The sequence below is a fragment of the Astyanax mexicanus genome, chromosome 17 (genome assembly GCF_023375975.1).
Source record: "Astyanax mexicanus isolate ESR-SI-001 chromosome 17, AstMex3_surface, whole genome shotgun sequence".
NCBI classification, from domain to species: domain Eukaryota; kingdom Metazoa; phylum Chordata; class Actinopteri; order Characiformes; family Acestrorhamphidae; genus Astyanax; species Astyanax mexicanus.
Window position 1 is genome coordinate 31,874,029 of NC_064424.1, and position 20,342 is coordinate 31,894,370.

At 36.0% G+C, this 20,342-nt stretch overlaps 1 protein-coding gene across 4 annotated transcripts in view; it reads right to left on the reverse strand.

The window, feature by feature from the left end:
* Nucleotides 1-20,342, reverse strand: part of rab27b (RAB27B, member RAS oncogene family) — a 70,084-nt gene that overhangs the window by 10,368 nt on the left and 39,374 nt on the right. For 3 of the 4 annotated variants that reach the window (XM_007230991.4, XM_007230989.4, XM_007230990.4), the window contains exon 2: nt 3,002-3,173. In XM_007230991.4, coding sequence (XP_007231053.1) covers nt 3,002-3,154 — 153 coding nt within the window. In that variant the 5' untranslated portion in view covers nt 3,155-3,173. Of the gene's footprint in view, nt 1-3,001; nt 3,174-5,160; nt 5,180-20,342 lie in introns of those variants that run through there. The other variant, XM_049466424.1, reaches the window with a different exon arrangement.

Here is a 20,342-nt window from a genome sequence, read left to right on the forward strand (position 1 = left end):
CTGGAACACACATATACACAAACATTCAGATTTAAAAACAGCCCAATTGTATTAAATGCAAGAAAAATGCAAGTTGAACACAAGCACCATTCATAATTCATCTAATCACTTCACTAATCACTAATATGATTAAAATAATAACGAATCACAATTCACTGCATTATTTGCTGTGGCTTTTAGGAGCAGTGTGTTTTGTTTTGTGGCGTAAAATGATTCTGAGATTAAATAACAATATTCTGTGATTAATCACAATATTCTTTAATTGATTACATTATTCTGTGTTGTTTATTGTTATTAATTACCTTACTATCTTATTTGCTTATCTGAGAAAATATGTTTTAATTCTAAAAACAAAGCAGGAAAATACATGTGTTAAACAAACCTGTGTAGTTAGTCACCATTAAAAGCATTTTGTCTTCTTTATTAAAATGTAATAAAAAAGGCAATAAAAGTTAATAATAATTAGACCTTAAAATGTGGAAAAAATCTATGATGTAAAGAAATATGTAGACATAGATCAGAATGTTCATTTTGTCATTCATTAATGACAGATATAAATCAGAATAAATCAGAAATCATGGAGTATCCAATGTTAACGATCTTTTGTGATAATGGTTATAATAATCCTAATTTAGTAGTCCTACTATTCTGGTAGAACTGCTGACCTTATCTAGTACATTATGCTCCAATAACACTGCTGTTATCTATAACTTTAAATATGCCATATTATATAACTTATCATCACAACCCTTTCACACCCAATCCACCACAAGGCCCTGTGAGCAGTTCCCATGTATACTCATTCATAAAAAGATCATTGTTGAAATGAGTATGATGATTTTTGTAAGTGATTACAAGTTTATACTGACTAAAATAAAGCTTCAGTTCCATGTTGGGTAAATACAGGATTAGATAAGGTTGGGTATAGAGCTATACAGACTCAGAATGGCATCCTATGCTGCACACTTATAAGTTGCCAAAGTTGGTGATCCAGTGGGTCCCATAAATAAAGTGATACTAAACTGAGACATTTCTGTGTAAGGGTGAGCACTATCCTGCAGAAAAATGCCAGTTGGAAGCCCTGCCAGGAGAGCCAACACCTGTGGCCTTTAGGATGTCCTGCCCATATTGTTAAGTTGTTAATGTCCTTTGTACAACTATTGAGGTGACCAACTGTTTTATATATGATGCCCCCCCCCCCCCCCCAGATCATTACAACTGTAGCTGGAGCAGTATGTTCCTCTACAGCTTTACATCTAATGATGCACCCCTTTTTAAAATCTGTCAAATAGGCAACATGTTGTATGTATAGACATGTCTAGACAGTCAACGATCTCTCACCAAGAGGTACACTACCCAAAAATAATCTGAGAGCCTTTTTATAGTGCAGTGAGAGAAGCACTTTTTACTTGTACTTGTCTAGTCTAATGAGAGCACACCTATAATCATTTACATCTTCCAGTCTCTTGGATCTTGCAGATATTGCAGTGAAGTATTTCAGGTCAATTTGTGTATAAAATAATGCACCAAAAACAGTGGTAATTAATTTCTACATTGTCATTTTTACAACCCCAGAGTTCTACAAATCCCAGAGTACTATATTACTGTGCATTCAATTAAGATTAATATATGCACAGTAAATGAGCTCTATTTTAATTGGCTGCTGCCCTGTATTGTGTGTCATTTTAGAAGCAGTTTAAGCCGAAAGAGCCTTTATCGTTTCAGTGTGAGTGGGCAGGGCTACACTTCTGTAGCAGGAACATACAGTACTGTTTTTGTAAACAGTGTCCATACATTGACTGGAGAAAAAATGGCATGTTTGGAAACAGTATTTGCCCGGAACATTGTACATTTTTGATTTAAAAAAAAAAAGAAAAAAATCGAATAAAATAAAAGAAAAATAATTCAGTCTAGCTTAGTTCAGCTCCTCAGTCTCCTGTTTGTCCATTTTAAAACACTCAGCTCAGCTAACTGCACACCTGCACCACAAACAGACGTTTGCATGTGATTTGCATTTCGCTGACATGCATGCTTTACATTAACACACCAGCCCTGTGCATGTGTGTGTGTGTTTGTGTAAGCTTTATTTCTTATCAACTTTTGCAGCTCCTGCCCAGAACACAGCACTTTTGTAGGAGGCCACATCACGCTTCCTTCATAACACACACACACACACACACAATGTATATGACTCACAGTTTACACATGGGGAGTGTGAGCACCCTGCACAATTTCAATGTACTGGTCATGTCTTTTTTTTCTTATTCTTCTTTTCTCTCCTTTTATTGAATCAGGACTACTGAATCATAAGCCAGGATAATAAAAAAACACTTATTCAGAAAATGCCATAGACGTAGAAATAGAAATAATTAGTCTGAATCCAAACCTTTAAACCAGAACAAAAATTAAAACCACTAAAACAAAATTAAAAGTACAAGCACGAAATATAAATTAGGATCAGTATCAGAATCACTACATTGGAATAAAAAATAAATGGACTAAATCTGAATCAGAAACACTGTTTCAGAAACTGGATTCAAACCACTGAAAGAGTTTTAAATAACCTAAGTACTGAATCAGAAACAGAACTAATGAATCCCTAAATCACTAAATCTGGATCCAAACCACTTAATCAGAACAACTGAATCAGAGCCAAACCCTTAACACTGAATGAGAATAAAAAATTGCAGCACTATATCTGAACCCTAACCACAGAATTTGAACCAGAATTGGAAGAACCACTGAACCAATAAGCAACACTTAATATACTAAATTTTCAAATAATTATAGATGAGTCACTGAACCAGAATCGGAACGAAAGACAACAGACCAAAAAAAAAAAAGTTTGAGTTAGAATCTAAATCACTAATCACTTTAGGGTGTATTTTCTTTGAGATACTCTGCTGACTCACTGAATGATTTATTTAGGAACATTTAATTTTTTAATTAAAACTGAAATTAGTTTAATGAAAGGTGAGATCAAGTCGGAGGAAGTACTGACCACTCTCTTTTCCCTGAAATCGATGCCCACGGTGGTGATGAACTTGGGATTGAACTTGTTGTCCGTGTAGCGGTACAGAAACGTGGTCTTGCCCACTCCAGAGTCGCCCAGGGCCAGGAGCTTGATCAGATAATCGTAGTCCCCATCAGTCATAGTGCTGACTGCGCTTAACCTGCCAATCAAAGCACACAGAGTAACGTTAGAATATCTTTATAAATTGTACAGGAAGATAATTTTTGGGACAGTTTCGGACCACAGGGCTGCTGATGTCCAGATATTATTAGGGTGGTCTATTCTCTGCACAGCACTGTCACTGTCACTGTGTGTGGTACTCAGGTTTCAGGTAATAACAGAAGTCAGTGGTAAGAAATAAGGATACAAACAACAGTTAGTGTATCTGTAACAGTTTCAACTAAACAAGTAAGAAATTAGCATTATTACAGTAATGCTAAATAATTAGCTGACTGCTGGACATGGTGGTGCTGTGTAAATCTTTCTGTAAACTCTTTCTGTTTGTGCACATTAGGGATGTAATATCGTCAACATTTACCTTGAAGTATCGTGCCATATCACCACTAATTATCACATCAGGGTACTACTTTTTTCCTGTTTTTAGCAAAAGAAAAATTCACACTGTTCTCTTTTCTCATAATATATCTACTAGAGACAGTCCAGAACCATTCCTTTTACTTTAATCCTGGATATATGGAGATATAAAGTGCATTATTACTTCTTTTAAAAATCTGATAAAATTCTTGTATTTTTTTAACATCTCAGCTAGGGGGGGTGTCATATCGTATCGTATGCAATAATAAAATGTAATTTTCTTTTTTTTTTGGAGTTATGTATTCTTGAAATACTTTTTTTTAATTCATTGTTTTGTCATATCGCCAAGAGTATCGTTATTGCAAAAATACCATGAAATATCGTGATATTATTTTATGGCCATACTGCCCACCCCTAGTGGACACATCCCACCTCTAACGTAACTAGCCTAATTTTCCCGCATATTGATATCGGCTTGCTAATACCCACAAACCATATCGTCTCTGCCTAATGAAAAACAAGTATCTCCAACCCAGCAACTTTACAGGAGAGAGAAAAAACTTCTAAATTTTCAATGAAAGTCAATGTAAAAAGAGTTTATTTTAGGTCATTTTGAAGTATTTCTATTGGTCCATTCATTAAAAAATTTTGGCACAGTGTAAGGGACAGTTAGTATGTTAAAATTAGTAAATGTAGTAAACTAAAAATTGACAAAAACTGAGTTGTAATTGGACAGTGACGATATACAATCTTCTGGAAATCAGAACATTCTGTCCTGTGTTTGCTTGGACATCATTTTAGAGGAATTAACAAACAGTAGCAAGAGTAGCAAGAGAATCTCTTCTTGTTCTCAGAAGACTGATCAGTGCTGTATGTGGGTGTGATTCATATCCTGATAGTCTTTGTGCTCAGCACAAACAGTGAGCTCTACGGTAGGATTTACACTTGACCTCTCTGCTTCACATTGCATTAGTTTAACGTAGTTCTGCAGCTCCATGGCAGGAAGTTTAAAAACAAAGGAATATAAATGGTACTCCCCCTGCCTGTTTAGCAAATTGTGGTTAATAAATATAAGGCATGTTTAGATAAGTTTACAGGTGCATTGTACATTTATATCTAATAAAGACAACTGTCCTGTATCCTGGGGTCCTGGGGTAGTAATTGGTGTGCTGTGAATTTGTAAAATTAGTCTAAATATAGCTATATAATGTCATAATACTTTATATTTTACATAACTTACTCAACATTTTAATTTTAGGAGGTTTTATTATTATGTTAGGTGTAAGCTAGATATACCAGTAGGTATTAATGTTAGTTAAGTAAGCTAGCGAGCTAGTTTTCAAGCTAATTTCAGAAGTTAAGTAGTTTTCAGTAGTTTAGTAGTCAAAAATCATCAGTGTGCCTTATGTATGAACCAGTCAGGTTGTAAGGAGCAGTAAAGCCCCTCTGCTGAAGTGCAGCATTATACCGGGTCAGGGTCCCTCACTGCATCGCTGTCATGCGCCATTAGCCACCAACCATGGCTAGCGGTTAGCCGCTAATGATAATATGGCTGCACCCAGCTAAAGTGGAAAATTAAGCTTATTTTAAATAAACAGAAGTGCTTTACTCACCCAAATAAACAGTTTTCAGGAGAGAAATATGTGTAGATTGACATGCATGTTTTTTTAAGAGTTACAGCTTTGTTTACTTAATTTAGAATTAAAAGGAAAACATAATGCCCCTTATAATCCAGTGCGCCTTATAGTGCAAAAAATACGGTAGCTAAAGTTTAGGTATGCTGTAATCAGGCTGTGAAAATTGTTAATATTCAGTTTTCCAGGCTAGGCTAACCACTGAGCAGTTAGCTAGTTGGGCTGGGTAGCTAATGCTAGCTGTTTGGTGACCAAGTTTCAGCTGTTAGAGTAGTAGCTAAAGTTTAGGTACGCTGTAAAAATAAATACTTTTAGTTTTTTTATCTTATCTATAGGCTCACATTAAGCAGCCATGATTTCATTTAATTATACAAGAAATGTTTCACTTCACAATTAGCTGTTTTTCCAACCCAACCTGTGTAGTGTTATGTTTTTAGATGGAATTTTATGTATCACCAGTATCAGACCAGCATACATTAGATAAAACCATCATAGATGAAGATGTGCAGATATATAAACATATAATTATAAATGGATCACTATAGATCATCCAGAATAAAACCTGCATCTATTTATTAACTTATATGTTTTTTCCCATTTCCTGTGAATTCCCCATTATTCCAGGACTGATTGTGAATATAATCAAATATATAACGTAGCATACCAGATATTTATTCATGAGGACATACAATTGTTAGATGTAGACATGATGTGGCTATAAAAATATCAGTAATCTAAAGTTAAATAAAATTTGTCACACAATGTTACAGGTGTATTATGTACATTAGCTAAATTGACAGTGGGTACCATACAAAAAAATCCATCCTTGGTCTTTGATGCCCACTGTCCTGAAAAAAAAGTTATTTTTTCAGCTTTAACACGCCCACATTAACTCAATAATGGGCTGTTAATGAGCTGTTTAGTAGGTTCAGGTGTTTTAGAAGCAGAAAAACCCTAAAATGTGCAGGAAATTGGGCCTACAGGACTAGGGTTGAGAAATACTTGTCTATAAGATGACTAATGGCTACAGTCTCTAACTGAATACCAGCAGAGAAAGGGTTTCCAATAAAACGGCCGGCTGAAGGCCAGCTGTAGCTGCGCTGGTGTAGGCGTTCAGTACAGTAACCGAACGGAATCAAAGCCATTGCAGTAGCTGGGCCAGAAATGTTTGCACACATGGAATTGGAGTCATTAATAATCAACTTCTGTAGATATGGGATGTCCTCCAAGCTCACCAGTTGGTCGAAACAGCCGGACACGGAGTGAAATGAATGAAATAAGATATGCTGAATAAACTTCTGGCCTGTAATTAATGTGTGACAATAATTCTGTACAGTTTCTTACAGCTCATCTGCTTTAGCATTTAACTGAGAGATGCTAATGAGCTCCTGCATCGATCCACTGTCACAACTTCAGCTTCATCACTGCTTTAAACACCACCAGCGCTTTAATCAATCAGGTTCTTAAATGTTCATGAAAGAACACATTAGCATCAGCGCTAATGTATTTCCACTCACTGGCTGCATTTTTAGAATTATCTACTACTATCCTGTGCTTGCAAATCTCTGGCAACTTTATAAGGAACACCAACTAATACAGTGGACTTGAACTTATTGACCACTCTATTATATATTATCTACTACTTAATACCTTGTCCTTCCACTTGCTGGTCACTTTATAAGAAACAATTTGCAGTGTGTTTTTCCCATCCCATAGTATGGCTTTAGGCTGACTCCAGATCTGACTCTGAGTTCATGAGTTCATGAGAAAGGCTGTGAGTATGTACCAAATTGGAACACAGTATAGGGTGTTCACCCACTGGAGGGGTTTGCATGTTGTCAGCGTGTGTGTGTGTGTGTGTGTGTGTGTGTGTGTGTGTGTGTGTGTATTAAGTAAGATGGCACATGACTCAAAGCCGTGTCCACTTGAGTGGTCAGGAGGTTGGTTGCCTTGGTGGGAAGCGAGTCGAGTTCACATACCAGCCTCTTGAATAAATGCTGAAAGTCTACACTCCAGTCACTTCAATGATGATAGATTCAATTCAGACTATCGAGTTTAGTGTACAGAGGTTAAATGACCAGAATATTCTGCCTCTATTTAAATACTTATGGATAATGACCAATACTTACTAGACTGGTCATATTTAATAGAAGTGTAAGAAAATATGAATATCCTGAAGTATCGTGAATATACACAGCTCTGGGAAAAGATTAAGAGACCACGTCAGTTTCTGAATCAGTTTCTCTGTTTTTGCTATTTATAGGTATATGTTTGAGTAAAATGAACATTGTTGTTTTATTCTATAAACTACGGACAACATTTCTCCTAAATTCCAAATACAAATATTTTCATTTAGAGCATTTATTTGCATAAAATGAAAAATGGCTGAAATAACAAAAAATATGCAGAGCTTTCAGACCTCAAATAATGCAAAGAAAACAAGTTCATAAAGTCTTAGGAGTTCAGAAATCAATATTTGGTGAAATAACACTGATTTTTAATCACAGCTCCTCCACCAGTCTTACATAACGCTTTTGGATAACTTTATGCCTGCACTCCTGGTGCAAAAATTCAAGCAGTTCCGCTTGGTTTGATGGCTTGTGATCATCCATCTTCCTCTTGATTAAATTCCAGTGGTTTTCAATTTAATAAAATCAAAGAGACTCATAATTTTTTAAGCGGTCCCATATTTTTCTCTAGAGCTGTATTTTGCAATAATGTCCCGATTCTGACAGTTTCCTAAACTTGCTCTTATTAAGTGAATACAATTCAACACAATACCTAGTCTTACTTACAATATCGTATCACAATATATTTAACTGTAATCCTGCTACTTGTATGACTTCTATGTGCTTCCCCTTTACCCTATTAGAAACACCTACTACTATGCTGTTCTTTTACTCACTGTGAAATGTTCAAATGTTTGTGGGCACCCTCCTAATCAGTGCATTCAGCCACTTTAAGTTGCACCCTTTGCACACACTTGTATTAAAATGTACACAAACTGCCCGGCTAGTACCTGAAGAGAAGTACTGCCAAAAAAATTAAAACGTTCTGGAGCAGATCTCTGATTCAGATTAATAATGAATTTCAGAATTATCATAAAATTGTAAAGAAAATGTAAATAACAATGTCCAGATTCACATTATGTCACTAAACTCAGTTATTATTGTCTGTATACTGTGTATTATGCCTTAATTAAATAACTTAACACTTATTATATCTTTTGTGTGAGTGACCGGAGCTAAACTGGCATAGGTAGAACAGGTGAAGATGTGTAAATGAGTTGGTTCTTGTGACAATCTAAAGGTAATTTTTTTCCTCCTTCTGTATAAATATAAATACAAGTATAAATAAAAGTGCTTAGAAAAACATTTTTGCATTTCCTTTTATTGTTTCATATTTTATATTGCTTTAAATGTTTTTCTTTTTATAAAATATAACTTGGCTTTAACACTGTAGACATTTATGAATGAATTATAACTACATTTAAAATGTTAAGATTTCAGTCATCCAGTTTTTTCCCCCTAGAAACTGTTACAGAATTGTATTCTAATGTCAGAGAAACAAGCCCAAAATGAATTATGTGATCATAACACCGGGTGCCAAATATTAGCGAATGGTTTGCAAATTAATAGAGATGGAAATAGCAATTATTTGTCCTCATTACGAGAGTAGAAAATGTAATTTGGAGCTCATGCAGAGTCTGTTTGTACAGTGAAGTGTGTCTCAGTGAAACAATCCCTCTAATTGTGTGAATGACCCACTAAGATAACCTCGACTCACCCAGGCCTGAGATTCATGTTGAAATGTTTTGCCCCAATCAACCTCTGCAAAACCAGGCCACAAACGCTGCTGATTACAATCGCTTAGTGGGCCGGTGGGTTCGATTTTTCAAATGGCTTTTTCACACTTGAGAGGATGAGAGTATGTGAGAAACAGAGCAGGTATTGAACTCTTCAACATTACCTAATATCTGACAGACAATAACAGGGGCCAGATTACGGAAAAAAAAAAAAATTGATGCGTGTGAATGTTAAAATTACAAAAATGTAAAACTCACTCAGTCTTTACAGTTCAGAACATGGACATTAATATTAGCAGTTAGTAACATTAGTATTAACAAGATTTTAATTAATTCTGGTTGTGATTAGATATGCACCAATTTATTTATTTTTTTGTCTGAAACCAAAAACAAACCAAAGAAAACACATTTTTGTTCATTTGGCCAGTTTTCTTACCATTCAACGCATTAAATAGCCTAAACGTTTTCGGTATTTCCTTTCAACTAAAAAGCAATTACAAAAAATACTTTTCATATACCTGTAGACAATCCAACAAAGCACAATACATTTATCTCAGCAGTGCTTTTCTAATTAAGAATTTACTTCAGCAGTGATACTCTTCTCAATCATTAATTGACCACAGGAGTGCTATTCTAATCATAAATGTCAGCTACTCTATGTGATTTAAGTCACATGTATTATTTACACAGGCAGTTTTTGGTAAACAAAAAAATCCTAAAGCTATCTTAGCACTTTACAGCATCTTTCACTCACATCTATCAGCTTGAAAACAGACAGCTTGTGAAGAGGTTGTAAACTGTGTAAACTTGTACCAAGCATAATAAGAGATGCTGAACACTTTAATTTGTTCAACTGATATTTAAGTAGACCGTAAAAATGTACTTAAACTTTTCATTAATCATCATTTGGCTCTCTCCCTCACTGCCTGTATTGTACATATAGAAGCCCTCTGCTGCAGCCCCGCTAAGTGTGGAGGGAAGAAGTGTTAAAAAAAATAATGTTGGAGGAAACACTGAAAATGGTATTTTCACTTATTCAGCCAAACAATAAATGTGCTTTTTATAAAAAATACACTAGTTTCAGTTTAGTTCTCCAGCACCGAGACTGGAGTAGCCTTAGCCACTAACCACTATTTCCCCTGGAGTAGCATTAGCATTACCTGTTAACCACGCTCGATATTTGCCTGTTCAGAAGGTAGTATTATCGGCCTGTAGCCTGCTTCTAACCCCGGCTAGCACTGCTGGAGCGGTTAGCTGCTAACAGTTTAAAGGAGAGAATTCTGTGTAGGTGTGTGAAGTGCTCGTTTGAATTGAAAATAAATAGTTTTTTTATTACAGTTTTGTTTACTTAGCTTAGCTTTACTTAACTTAGTTAGCTACCCCCGCCCATGCGCCTAACCGTGCGCCTTATAGTGCAAAAAATACGGTACCCCATGTGGCTTCAACTCAACAAAGTAACTCATGTGGCACACTCATTCAGCCTACAATAGATAACCACCACCCATTCAATCCACAACAGTTTAGTAACCAGTGATTGGAGGTAGGTGTTTCTAATAAGGTGGCCAATGAGTGCAAACACAATTGAGGTGTTTCTAATAAAGTGGCCAATGAGTGCAAGCACAATAGAGGTATTTCTATTAAAGTTGCCAGTAAATGTGAATACTTTTTGATTGAGCTGGGTAAATGATGTTTCGTTCTTGCTTCCACTGAGCTTGTTGTTTTATAAGAGGCGTGGTAGGCATGCAGCTCTTTAATGCCATCTGATTATGTGATCACAGACAACTCATTTCCCCAATTTCAGCTCCAGACCAGACAAAGACCTTTCCACTGTGTTCTCTGAAACAGCCAGAGGTTAATACATTTCAGAGCATAACAAGGACTAATAAACAAATATGCTAAAGTTCTGAAGACATGACGCTATATTCTATAGCTGAACAGTGAAACAAAGAGTGAATAACTTCAGTCAAGTATTTATAATGAGTTCACTGAAGGCCAACACTGTTGTATTACTAAACTACATTATATTAACACTGATATTAAGTTTATAAGGCCTAGGAAAACAGACAGTATTCATAATCAGCTACATTGAAACTCCAGTCCTTAGGGATTTGCTTTTAAATTAAAAGCAGTAGTATTCCTAAGTGGGTAGGGGACAAAATATTTAATAATAATAATAATAATAATAATAATAATGATAATAATAATAATAATAATAATAATAATAATAATAAATTGTTTGATATAACTGCTGTCATTATGACAGTAATGACAGTAATTTCTAAATGAACAAAATTATACCATATCCTCAAAAACACATAATTTCACACACAGCAGTTTAGTAACACCCATTATTAAAAGTACTCTTTCACATACCCTGTACATTTACACATTTTGACCAGAGAGGTCTTCCCAAAAATGTATGTATGAGTATTGCTTTAAGCTACACACATTGCTGATACAAATATGCAAACCCAAACCCCATAGGGAAAATACTGCCAAAAGAGTTGAGTTAAACCCTACTTCCCCAACAATTCCTGTGAGGAAAGAAATAACTGCTGTTGCTCTGATCACATGAATCCATATTTAGAACATCAGACTGCCTCTGACTGCTTTCGTTTACAACACATTTCAGCCTCCATATCACAGCACAAAACAAGAGGCTTTTGTACTGCTGTCCACACCCGACTGGCCAGCCATACTCATCCTGCTCAGTCTCATGACCCACCCATTCATCCCTATGCCCATGATTAGGCCTGAAGCACATCAAAAGAAGCATGATGACAGAGAAATGGTATATTTATTATAAGACTAGTTTATGTTCTGAGGCATAGGGAAGGATATATTGCAAAGAAAATAGTGCCACAATTTTTGATCAATCAGATTTTAGAACTGGAAGTGTCTATTTCATATAATCAGCAACAACATTTTTTGCTTTTTTTTTTAAAGTTTGTTTCTGGTCCCAAATCAGATCACTTTCCGAAGCAATTACAAAAGGCTAATTTCTGCAAAATTAATACAAAAAGTAAAAATGAAAAAAAAAAACTTTCGATGGAATAACTTAAAATTAGGTAAAAAAAAATTCATTAAGAAAAAAAAATCTTAGGAAAAACAAATCTGACAAAATGAGCCAAAACTCACAAAACATGTAATTATTCCGACAAAAATATGTACAAAACAAATGCTGTTATTTTAAAACAATTACAAAAACAATCCCAAGGAGATACGTTTTTTATTAAAAATGAAAAAATGTGCCATTACGTAGGAAAAACACATTTTCCTGAGTAAAAATGTAAATATAACAAAAAACTAAAAAGTGAGGTCAAACTCACTTGCTACCCGACACTACTATATTTTGTTTTAGAGAAGTGGGCCAAAAGGACAAATGCTCTAAAATGCTCAGACTCTAAGACTATGAGAGTCTGTAAGATTCAGACAATTTAAGGTAATTTTATCACATCTGCCATGCTCTCCAGAGCGAAGCAAGAAGATAATCCCAATTCTGGTGTTTTATCATCCACAGAGCTCATGTGATGCCTTGAACTGCAGTCCTAAATTCTGAGAAGAAATAAACTGTGAACATCTAGTGACTCTTAGCTCTTCAGAGAGAGAAAAACGGTGAGAAGACTCCTTAGTTTCTGGTCTCTTTGCTTTCTCTAATGATGTGCCGGGAAGGTCTCTTCCTCACCTCCTCCCCTTCTCCTTCTGGCCATTTTCGTTTTTTAGCAGCTCAATAATGGAAATGGAAAACGGCTGCTACATCCATAGCCCTTTGTACACATTGTTCAGAATAAAGCCAGATCTTAGTCCGATCAATCAAACAAAAAAAAACAACTTTAGGATGTAAAATCAATAACCAAGCACAAAGACATTTATCCACAAGCTGCTTAGGTCTGGGCTCTCTCATGTTACCCGTGTAGCTAGAGTTGTTTAAGGCCTAAATGTTATTATCAAGGCTGGAGTATATTTAGTGATCAAAAGGGTCTAGCCAGGCATTATGCACCTACAGTAAGCAATCCAGGGGTTTCAACAAGGCCTGACCAACTAGAGTTATCAAAACAAGGACTTTATCGTGGTTCAGGCAAAAAAAAAAAACTCATAAGAAACGAATGGGATTACCAAGGCCCAAACAACTAAGGTGTATAAACTAAGGGCAACTGCATTGATCAAACCAAAGGTTTGCCAAAGCTCAAGTGGGATAGTGATCAAATCAGTGGTTTAGTGAGCCTAAAGCAAATAAATTAATTAAACCAAGCGTGTACCATTGTATTGACAAATACACTTTGTCAATACAATGGTACACTTAAACAGCAAAGCTCATACAGCAAACTATAATAGTCAAACCAAGACTTATGTATGGAAATCTGTAAAGGTCAAATAAAGAGTTGTTCCAAAGCACAAGCAGCAAACTGTACAAAAGTAAAGTTTATCAAGGCCTAAGCAACTACTCCAGTCAAACCAAGCCTTTTACAAAGGCTCAAACTGCATGTTAATTAAACCAATAGTTTTCCAAGGCCCAGCATCCATCAAACCAAGCATTTTACAGAGGCTTCCGCAAGTAAAGTGGCCATACAACTACAATAGTAAATTCAAGAGTTTTACCAATACCTAAGCAAATACAGCCATCAAACCAAGAGTTTTACCAAAGACTTAGCAGTTACAGTGCCCAAACCTTTAGTTTTCCCAAGGCCCTCACAACTATAACAGACAAATGGATTGACTAAGACATGGCAAACTATAACCATGTAACCAATGTTTCTGCTAAACCTTAAACAGTACTATGGCCAAGTCATGGGTTTTACCAAGGCTTCTGAAATGATAACAGACAAACTAATGGTTTTACCATGACAAGACTGAAAACTCTTGGTGTTATCAAGATCTGGGCAACTGCAGTGGTTGACTCAATGGTATTTCTCCCAAAACATGGGTAGTGTGTGTGGAGTCTTCCTCAGGTGTTAAAGGCATGACATATTGCATTGACTTGTGTTTGTAAAACAAGGAGCTTTCTAATAAGCATTTTTGGTTAAAGTATTTCACATGCATACTGTTGTGGCATGCACTGCTGTGAAGATGACCCCAGACATTTATCCCTTTTAAAGAACCTTTGTGAAGTACTCTTGAGCTACACAGTATAAGGCTGCAGATGCTGAGAAATATCACATCGATACACATCAATGCAAACGTCGAGCACTATAACCTTTCCATTTCTGATAAACTGCAGCATTCTTCCTCCACACACAGACCTCCAGCACACATCCACACACCCAGTAGGGTCTCTGGGTCTCTCTACAGGGGCCAGGCAGACATCTGTAGCAGGCAAGGCAGAGGAGGTGGAGAAAGGTTAGCGGTGCTGAGCGTCTCACCGAGAGATCGATGTTACACACAGCGTCCAAGCTGGGAAAGGAATCCCCACGGCAGGACTGGAGCCCAGGGAGACGGGGAATAAACCCAGAGCCTTCTGGAGGCTTAAAGGGAGACTTTCTCCAAGCGAGAAAGTGCTACCGCTGCAAATAATGAATGAAGGATGGAAGGGATTAGCATTATGCAAATGAGATCACGTTAACCCATCCCTGTAGCTTTCGACGAATAAAAATTAATAATCTGGTAAGCAAAACTACTTTTTTTTTTGCTTGAGTTGTGGCTTTCAAAATTAAGCACTCATATATTAAGATTTTATTAAAATCAGATGAAATTTTTTTATTAAACGACCGCAATATATATAATTTTTGCCCTCTTTCAGTGAGTAGTCAGTGGTTGCTTGGCAACAGCAGCTTCCTCAAAACAAATGACATTTGCTGGCTCAAGAATTATTTATTGCAATCACTATTGATTAATTACGGTATTTATTCAAGATTTGTCTATTTTCTTTTTTTTTATTCATTTAAAATTGTTTGGGTAAGTTACTATTAATATGTTATATAAGCTAATAATACAGTTTCTCTTTCCAGCAGCTGAACATCAATATTATAGTGTAGTATAGCACAGCGTATCAGTACAGGGTTAAGATAATAACATTAGCTGAGCGAACTAACTTGGCCTTACTGTATATTGCATTCAAGTTTACTTTGGAAACCAATACTTGGCAACTTTGGAGCTCATAAGTATTACGTAAATTCTGTTCAAGAGGTTTTTGTCAAAAATTAAATGAACATTCAGGACAATGCTTTTTGTTTACCTCTGTTTTTTTCTGTTGCCAATAGAGAGCCAATAGTGAGCAAGTCGATTTCTTTGATGTAAGCCAATAGTGAGCAAGTCGTTTTCTTCAGCACTGCCTGGTAAAGTTAAATAACATTTTGTCAGTTTTCTTAAAGTTATAAAGATGTTTTTATCATTAATCATAAAATACATCTAGGTATTTCCATAAAACTATCAAGCTAATTAAACATATCCAAACATTTCCTGTCTACTCAGTTTTCTTGTGATAAAGTCACCATGAACTATTCAAAATGTTTGTAACTTATTGCCAAACCTGTTTTAATCTATGGCTAATCTTCCTTAAAATTGTCCACCCTATCGTTCATCTTGTTATGTAGCTTGCCATAACAGGAGGGACACATGCATGAAAGGAAATGAAAAGTGATTACCGTATTTTTCGCACTGGATTAAAAGGTGCAATAAACATCTATTTTCATACATAAAGCTCACCAAATTATGAGGAGCATTATGCGACACAAGTAAGGAACAGGGGTGTCGCCATGTTATCCTTCTAAATATTTTTTTAAGAATTATTATTTTTTTATTAACTTAGCTTACCTTTACAGGTCTCGCTGCTGGGTGGTGAGATTTGTAAAGCTAAGCTAAGTTAAGTATACAAAACTGTATTTCTTAAAAAAAGAAATACATGACAACAACCCTGTTTCTTAAGTCAAATGGGCACTGGATGTTCTACACAAATTTCTTTCCTGAAAACTTGGGTGAGTAAAGGACTTTTGTTTATTTACAGTAAGCTTAGATTTCCAAATTTCCACTAAGCCTGGATGCAGCATTAGCAGCTAATCACTATCGCTACCTGACAGAGCTACACTGAGGAACCCTGAGATCTGGTAAACCAGGGCGATATTATCTAGCAGTTTGTCCCACATAGCTTGTTTTAACATGGTAAACACAGAGACTACAGTTCGATATACTTGCCTCTAAATGGCAAAAGAGTTACCGCTTAGCGGCTAATGCTAATTCTGCTCTAGCAGTGCTAGTCAGGGTTAGCAGCAAGCTACAGGTTGATAATACTCGGAATGGCAAAAGAGCTAGCGCTTAGCACAGTTAGTGGCTAATACTAATTGGAAAATTAAAGGATTTTAAGTGCACCCTATAGTATTCTGATAAATACTATTTTACAATAACTGCAAACAAAGAGACCAAAAAGCAAATTATGATATACTGTTTTTTAACTGATTTTAAGACAACAATAAAAAAGTGGTTTGGATGTCATCTTAACCATCTTTCCTGTATCTGTTAATTCATATAAAAAGCCTCCTGTAGCTTTTTATTTTAATTGTGGTTTTATGACATTTCGGAAAATCTCAGAGCAGTAAATACAACATTTTGTAGAAACACGCCTCCACTTAAAAATATATGTAGCAGAAACACTGATATACCAAATATTACAGTCTCTTTAGCAGCATAGAAATGTTAAATGAAAACTGTATTTTCTGATGTAAAATAATAAATGCTAAAAAATTGAAAAGCAAAATTATTTATAAACTGTTTTTATCTAGCTCCAATGCCAGAGAAGCTAACTGACAGCTAACACGCTAACTGTTATTGGATGCTGCAACTGCAAATGGATGCACTAATTGCAAGATAACACAAAAACTGAAAGCTCACAAGGCAATTTGTAACTGATGTGCTAATTGAGAGCTAAAATGCTATGCGCAAAGTTACAAGCTAACTGTGAGATAAATTCTAATCATAGACGAACATGCTAACAGCACTGCAGCTAAATAGCATGATCCTCTTTTTTAACATTAGCATCACCTGGCTGTCTACTGCTGCATTAAGTAGGTTCCTGTAGTCCCGAACAGAAAAGTGGAAAAAAATTATTACCCTAAAAAGGAAGAAAAGATCGATATATGGGTATTTGTTAAAAGTACTCAATATTTCCTGCTTTAACACATAACTGTTCACTTGATACCAGAAATATGCACTTGATAGATGCCACCGGAGATAAAGATAAAGAGCCCTATCTTACACCCTGCACATGTTTTAAATATATTTTTTACTTAAATGAGATGAATAATATTAATAATTAATAATATTTTTTATTAAATGAGAGTCAACTTATTTTTACTGAGTCTGATTGCAAGATGTATTGCTAATCAAACAGGAGTTAGCCAAAAGGGCCAAAAAAAATATTCTTTGGTTTGAATATTGTAATCACTTACAAATATAACTATTACTTTCACATTAATAATGTTTCAATCCATTCCAAACAAATCATTTTTGGTGCATTATTTTTTCCAGTGGTTCTAAAATAAAAACCCTATTTATCAAGACAGGCCTATTTTCGATGGACAATTTATGTGCAAAAACCTTAAAATTAGTAAAAAAAAAAAAAAGATTTAGTTTGTTTTAACCAAAAATGTCCATCCTAGCCCTGCAGTTCAAAGCATGGACCAAACACAAACACATTCAAATGCACAACAGCTGACCTTAAACCGTAACTCAATAAACACAAATAAGCGGCAGACAGAAAATCCTTTGACATTTAAAGATAGTCACCCTAAAAGGTTTAAGAGGAACAGCACTGAAGCGGCGGGTAAATCGATGAAAGTGTTGTAACGTCCAGCCTTCTTATTTCTTATTAACATTGATGGACAGAAGATGCTGTCTGGTCGAGTGTGATTTCAACTCAACGTTTATTTACTCAAGGTGCCAGTGCTCTTTACCGGGAAGGATCCAGTCCAAACGAAGCAGAGAAGACACAAGACGGCAAGTGTCGTTCCTCAGCCGAACTCAGATGTCTGACATTTGATTAAACGCAATACAGCTGTGACATTTAGACAAATCAGGAAGGCCGCAGCTCAACGTAAATACCGTCATGGCCTTTGTGGATCTTTGTAAGACAGTTAGCCTTCAGGCTAAAGCTGGTTTAAAAGGGTCTCTCATGTCTGAAGGCATGTTTATGTGGTTTTAGTTGTCATGCTAATTCGATCAGACATGTCTACTGGTCTAAACTGGACCTTGCATTACATGGGTGCCAACTTGAATTAAACACTAGGGACCAAAAAATATCAATAGCTAATCTAATCAAAAACGACATTTTGCATTTTTACGTACAACTACTTTGTTATACAGTGTACACCAATCAGACATAACATTACAACCACCTCCTTGTTTCTACACCCATTATCAACCATGTTTCAACTCCACTGGGCATACTGAAGCACTGTGTACATGTAGAAGTACAGGCTGCAGCTCTCCTGATTCTCTGTATACCTTATTATCCCAATCTCACCCTGTTCTTCAGTGGTCAGGACCAACCAGCTCGCTGCCTATACTTTGAGCAGAGGTGTGTCAGGTGTTTTATTAATTTAAAATATGTTTCTGAAGAGGTCATTTGGTTTAGTTTCCAGTATGTATAGAGATGGAAGCTCATTCTCATATGGCTGGAGAAAACTGCCCCTAAACAAAACAAACAGACTTGCCTTTAAGGACCTATGGTGTTCCATCAACCAATATATCTATAATATATAACCAATATATAAATGCAGTAAGATGTTTTGGCACACAAGATTGGAATTCACGATGCATTTTTCACCAATTCTGACCACTAGGTAGCCAGTAGGTCTGCTTGCACTTGGAAACATTCATCATCTTTGTGTCAATCAGCTCAGTTAGTCCAGAACTTTACAAAGCCTGTTTTCTATGACTACCCATCGGACACACATGGAAAGTCTGGAAAGCAAATCTGAATCCTGATAGCTGTGGCAGTTTCACTTAGGTTTTTTTTATACATTGAGGATTATACAATTATACAACTATTACCTAATAGTTTTCCCTCCTCTGTGATTTGTAAATGACTTAAAATGTAATAGGAAATTCAGCTGAATATCCAGAGCTGTTGAACAACAGAGTGCGTGCAGGATGCAGTGTGGACACGGCTTTGTCCTCAGCAGTTGGTCACAGCAAATCAATTATGCTATTGCCCAGATTAAGTTAGGGGTAAATAAGGCCTAAGCTATTTGCCATCTTCAGCAATCTTATTTGTTTCCTACAGAGCTCTAAACATAGAAGCTTGGCCTTAAAGCTCAAATCGGTTGAATTAGATATAGAAATTAGTCTTTTCTCTATGTTCAGCTTGTTTCTCTTCAGTTTAGTTTTATTTATGGTGCCTCCAATTTGACACTCTCAATGTTTCTACTAATATCTTTACAATAATACAGCACAGCTGAGAAACTGATCTGATTAATTTATTTGTGCCTCTTGCAATTGCTGGATTTGCATGTCTATCTATGGTTTGTGTGAAATTGACCATTGGACACTTAGGATATCACTAAATACATACTCACAATAAAAGTATTAACCCTCACTTATAGCCTCATAACTACAGATGCAATGTAGAATCCCAATAAAGATGCAGTTAAAAGTGCAGGCTCTACAAACATATTTCTGTGCTGCATTAACACAAATACATTATTATCACTATTGAGAAACATTGAATTTGACAAGCATTGAATGCATTTGTTGGCCTACCTGGCCTACTTGAACAGCCAAAAGACTTCATCCCACAGACCCTCAGCAAGACAAGACTCACTTAAACTCGCAGCCCAGAGACCTCAGATTCAACTCAAACCCAAATTAAACCACACACACCAAAGACTTAATCAAACTCTCACCACAGATACTTGAGACTCAACCCAGATTCGCACCCCACAAACCCAAAACCTATCACTGACTTACAATCAAGAGACTCAAGTCTTCACTCAAATGTAATCAAATCCTACCAACACAAGAATTAGGTTCAAATTTACATTTACATTTATGGTATGTAGCAGACACCTTTATCTAGTGTGAATTACAATAGTGCTTATTTAATTTCTTCTTAAATATCCATAGCTAGTTTATAGACACTTGTATCAGAAACATACATCAAGCTTCGATAATGTTTTGACACCTAGGAAAAAAACATGAGCCTTCAGTCTGCATTTGAATGCCGTGAGTGACTCTGCTGTTTAGACACTCAGTGGAAGTTTGTTACACCACCTTGTTACAGGACAAAAAAGAGTGGTGTTGACTGTCGTCTGTGGGACTTGAGGGATGGAGGGTCAACTGCCATCAAGTATGAAGGAGCTTGTCCATTTTTGGCTTTGTAGGCCAGGGTCAGGGTTTGAATCTGATGTGGGAGGCAACAGGAAGCCAT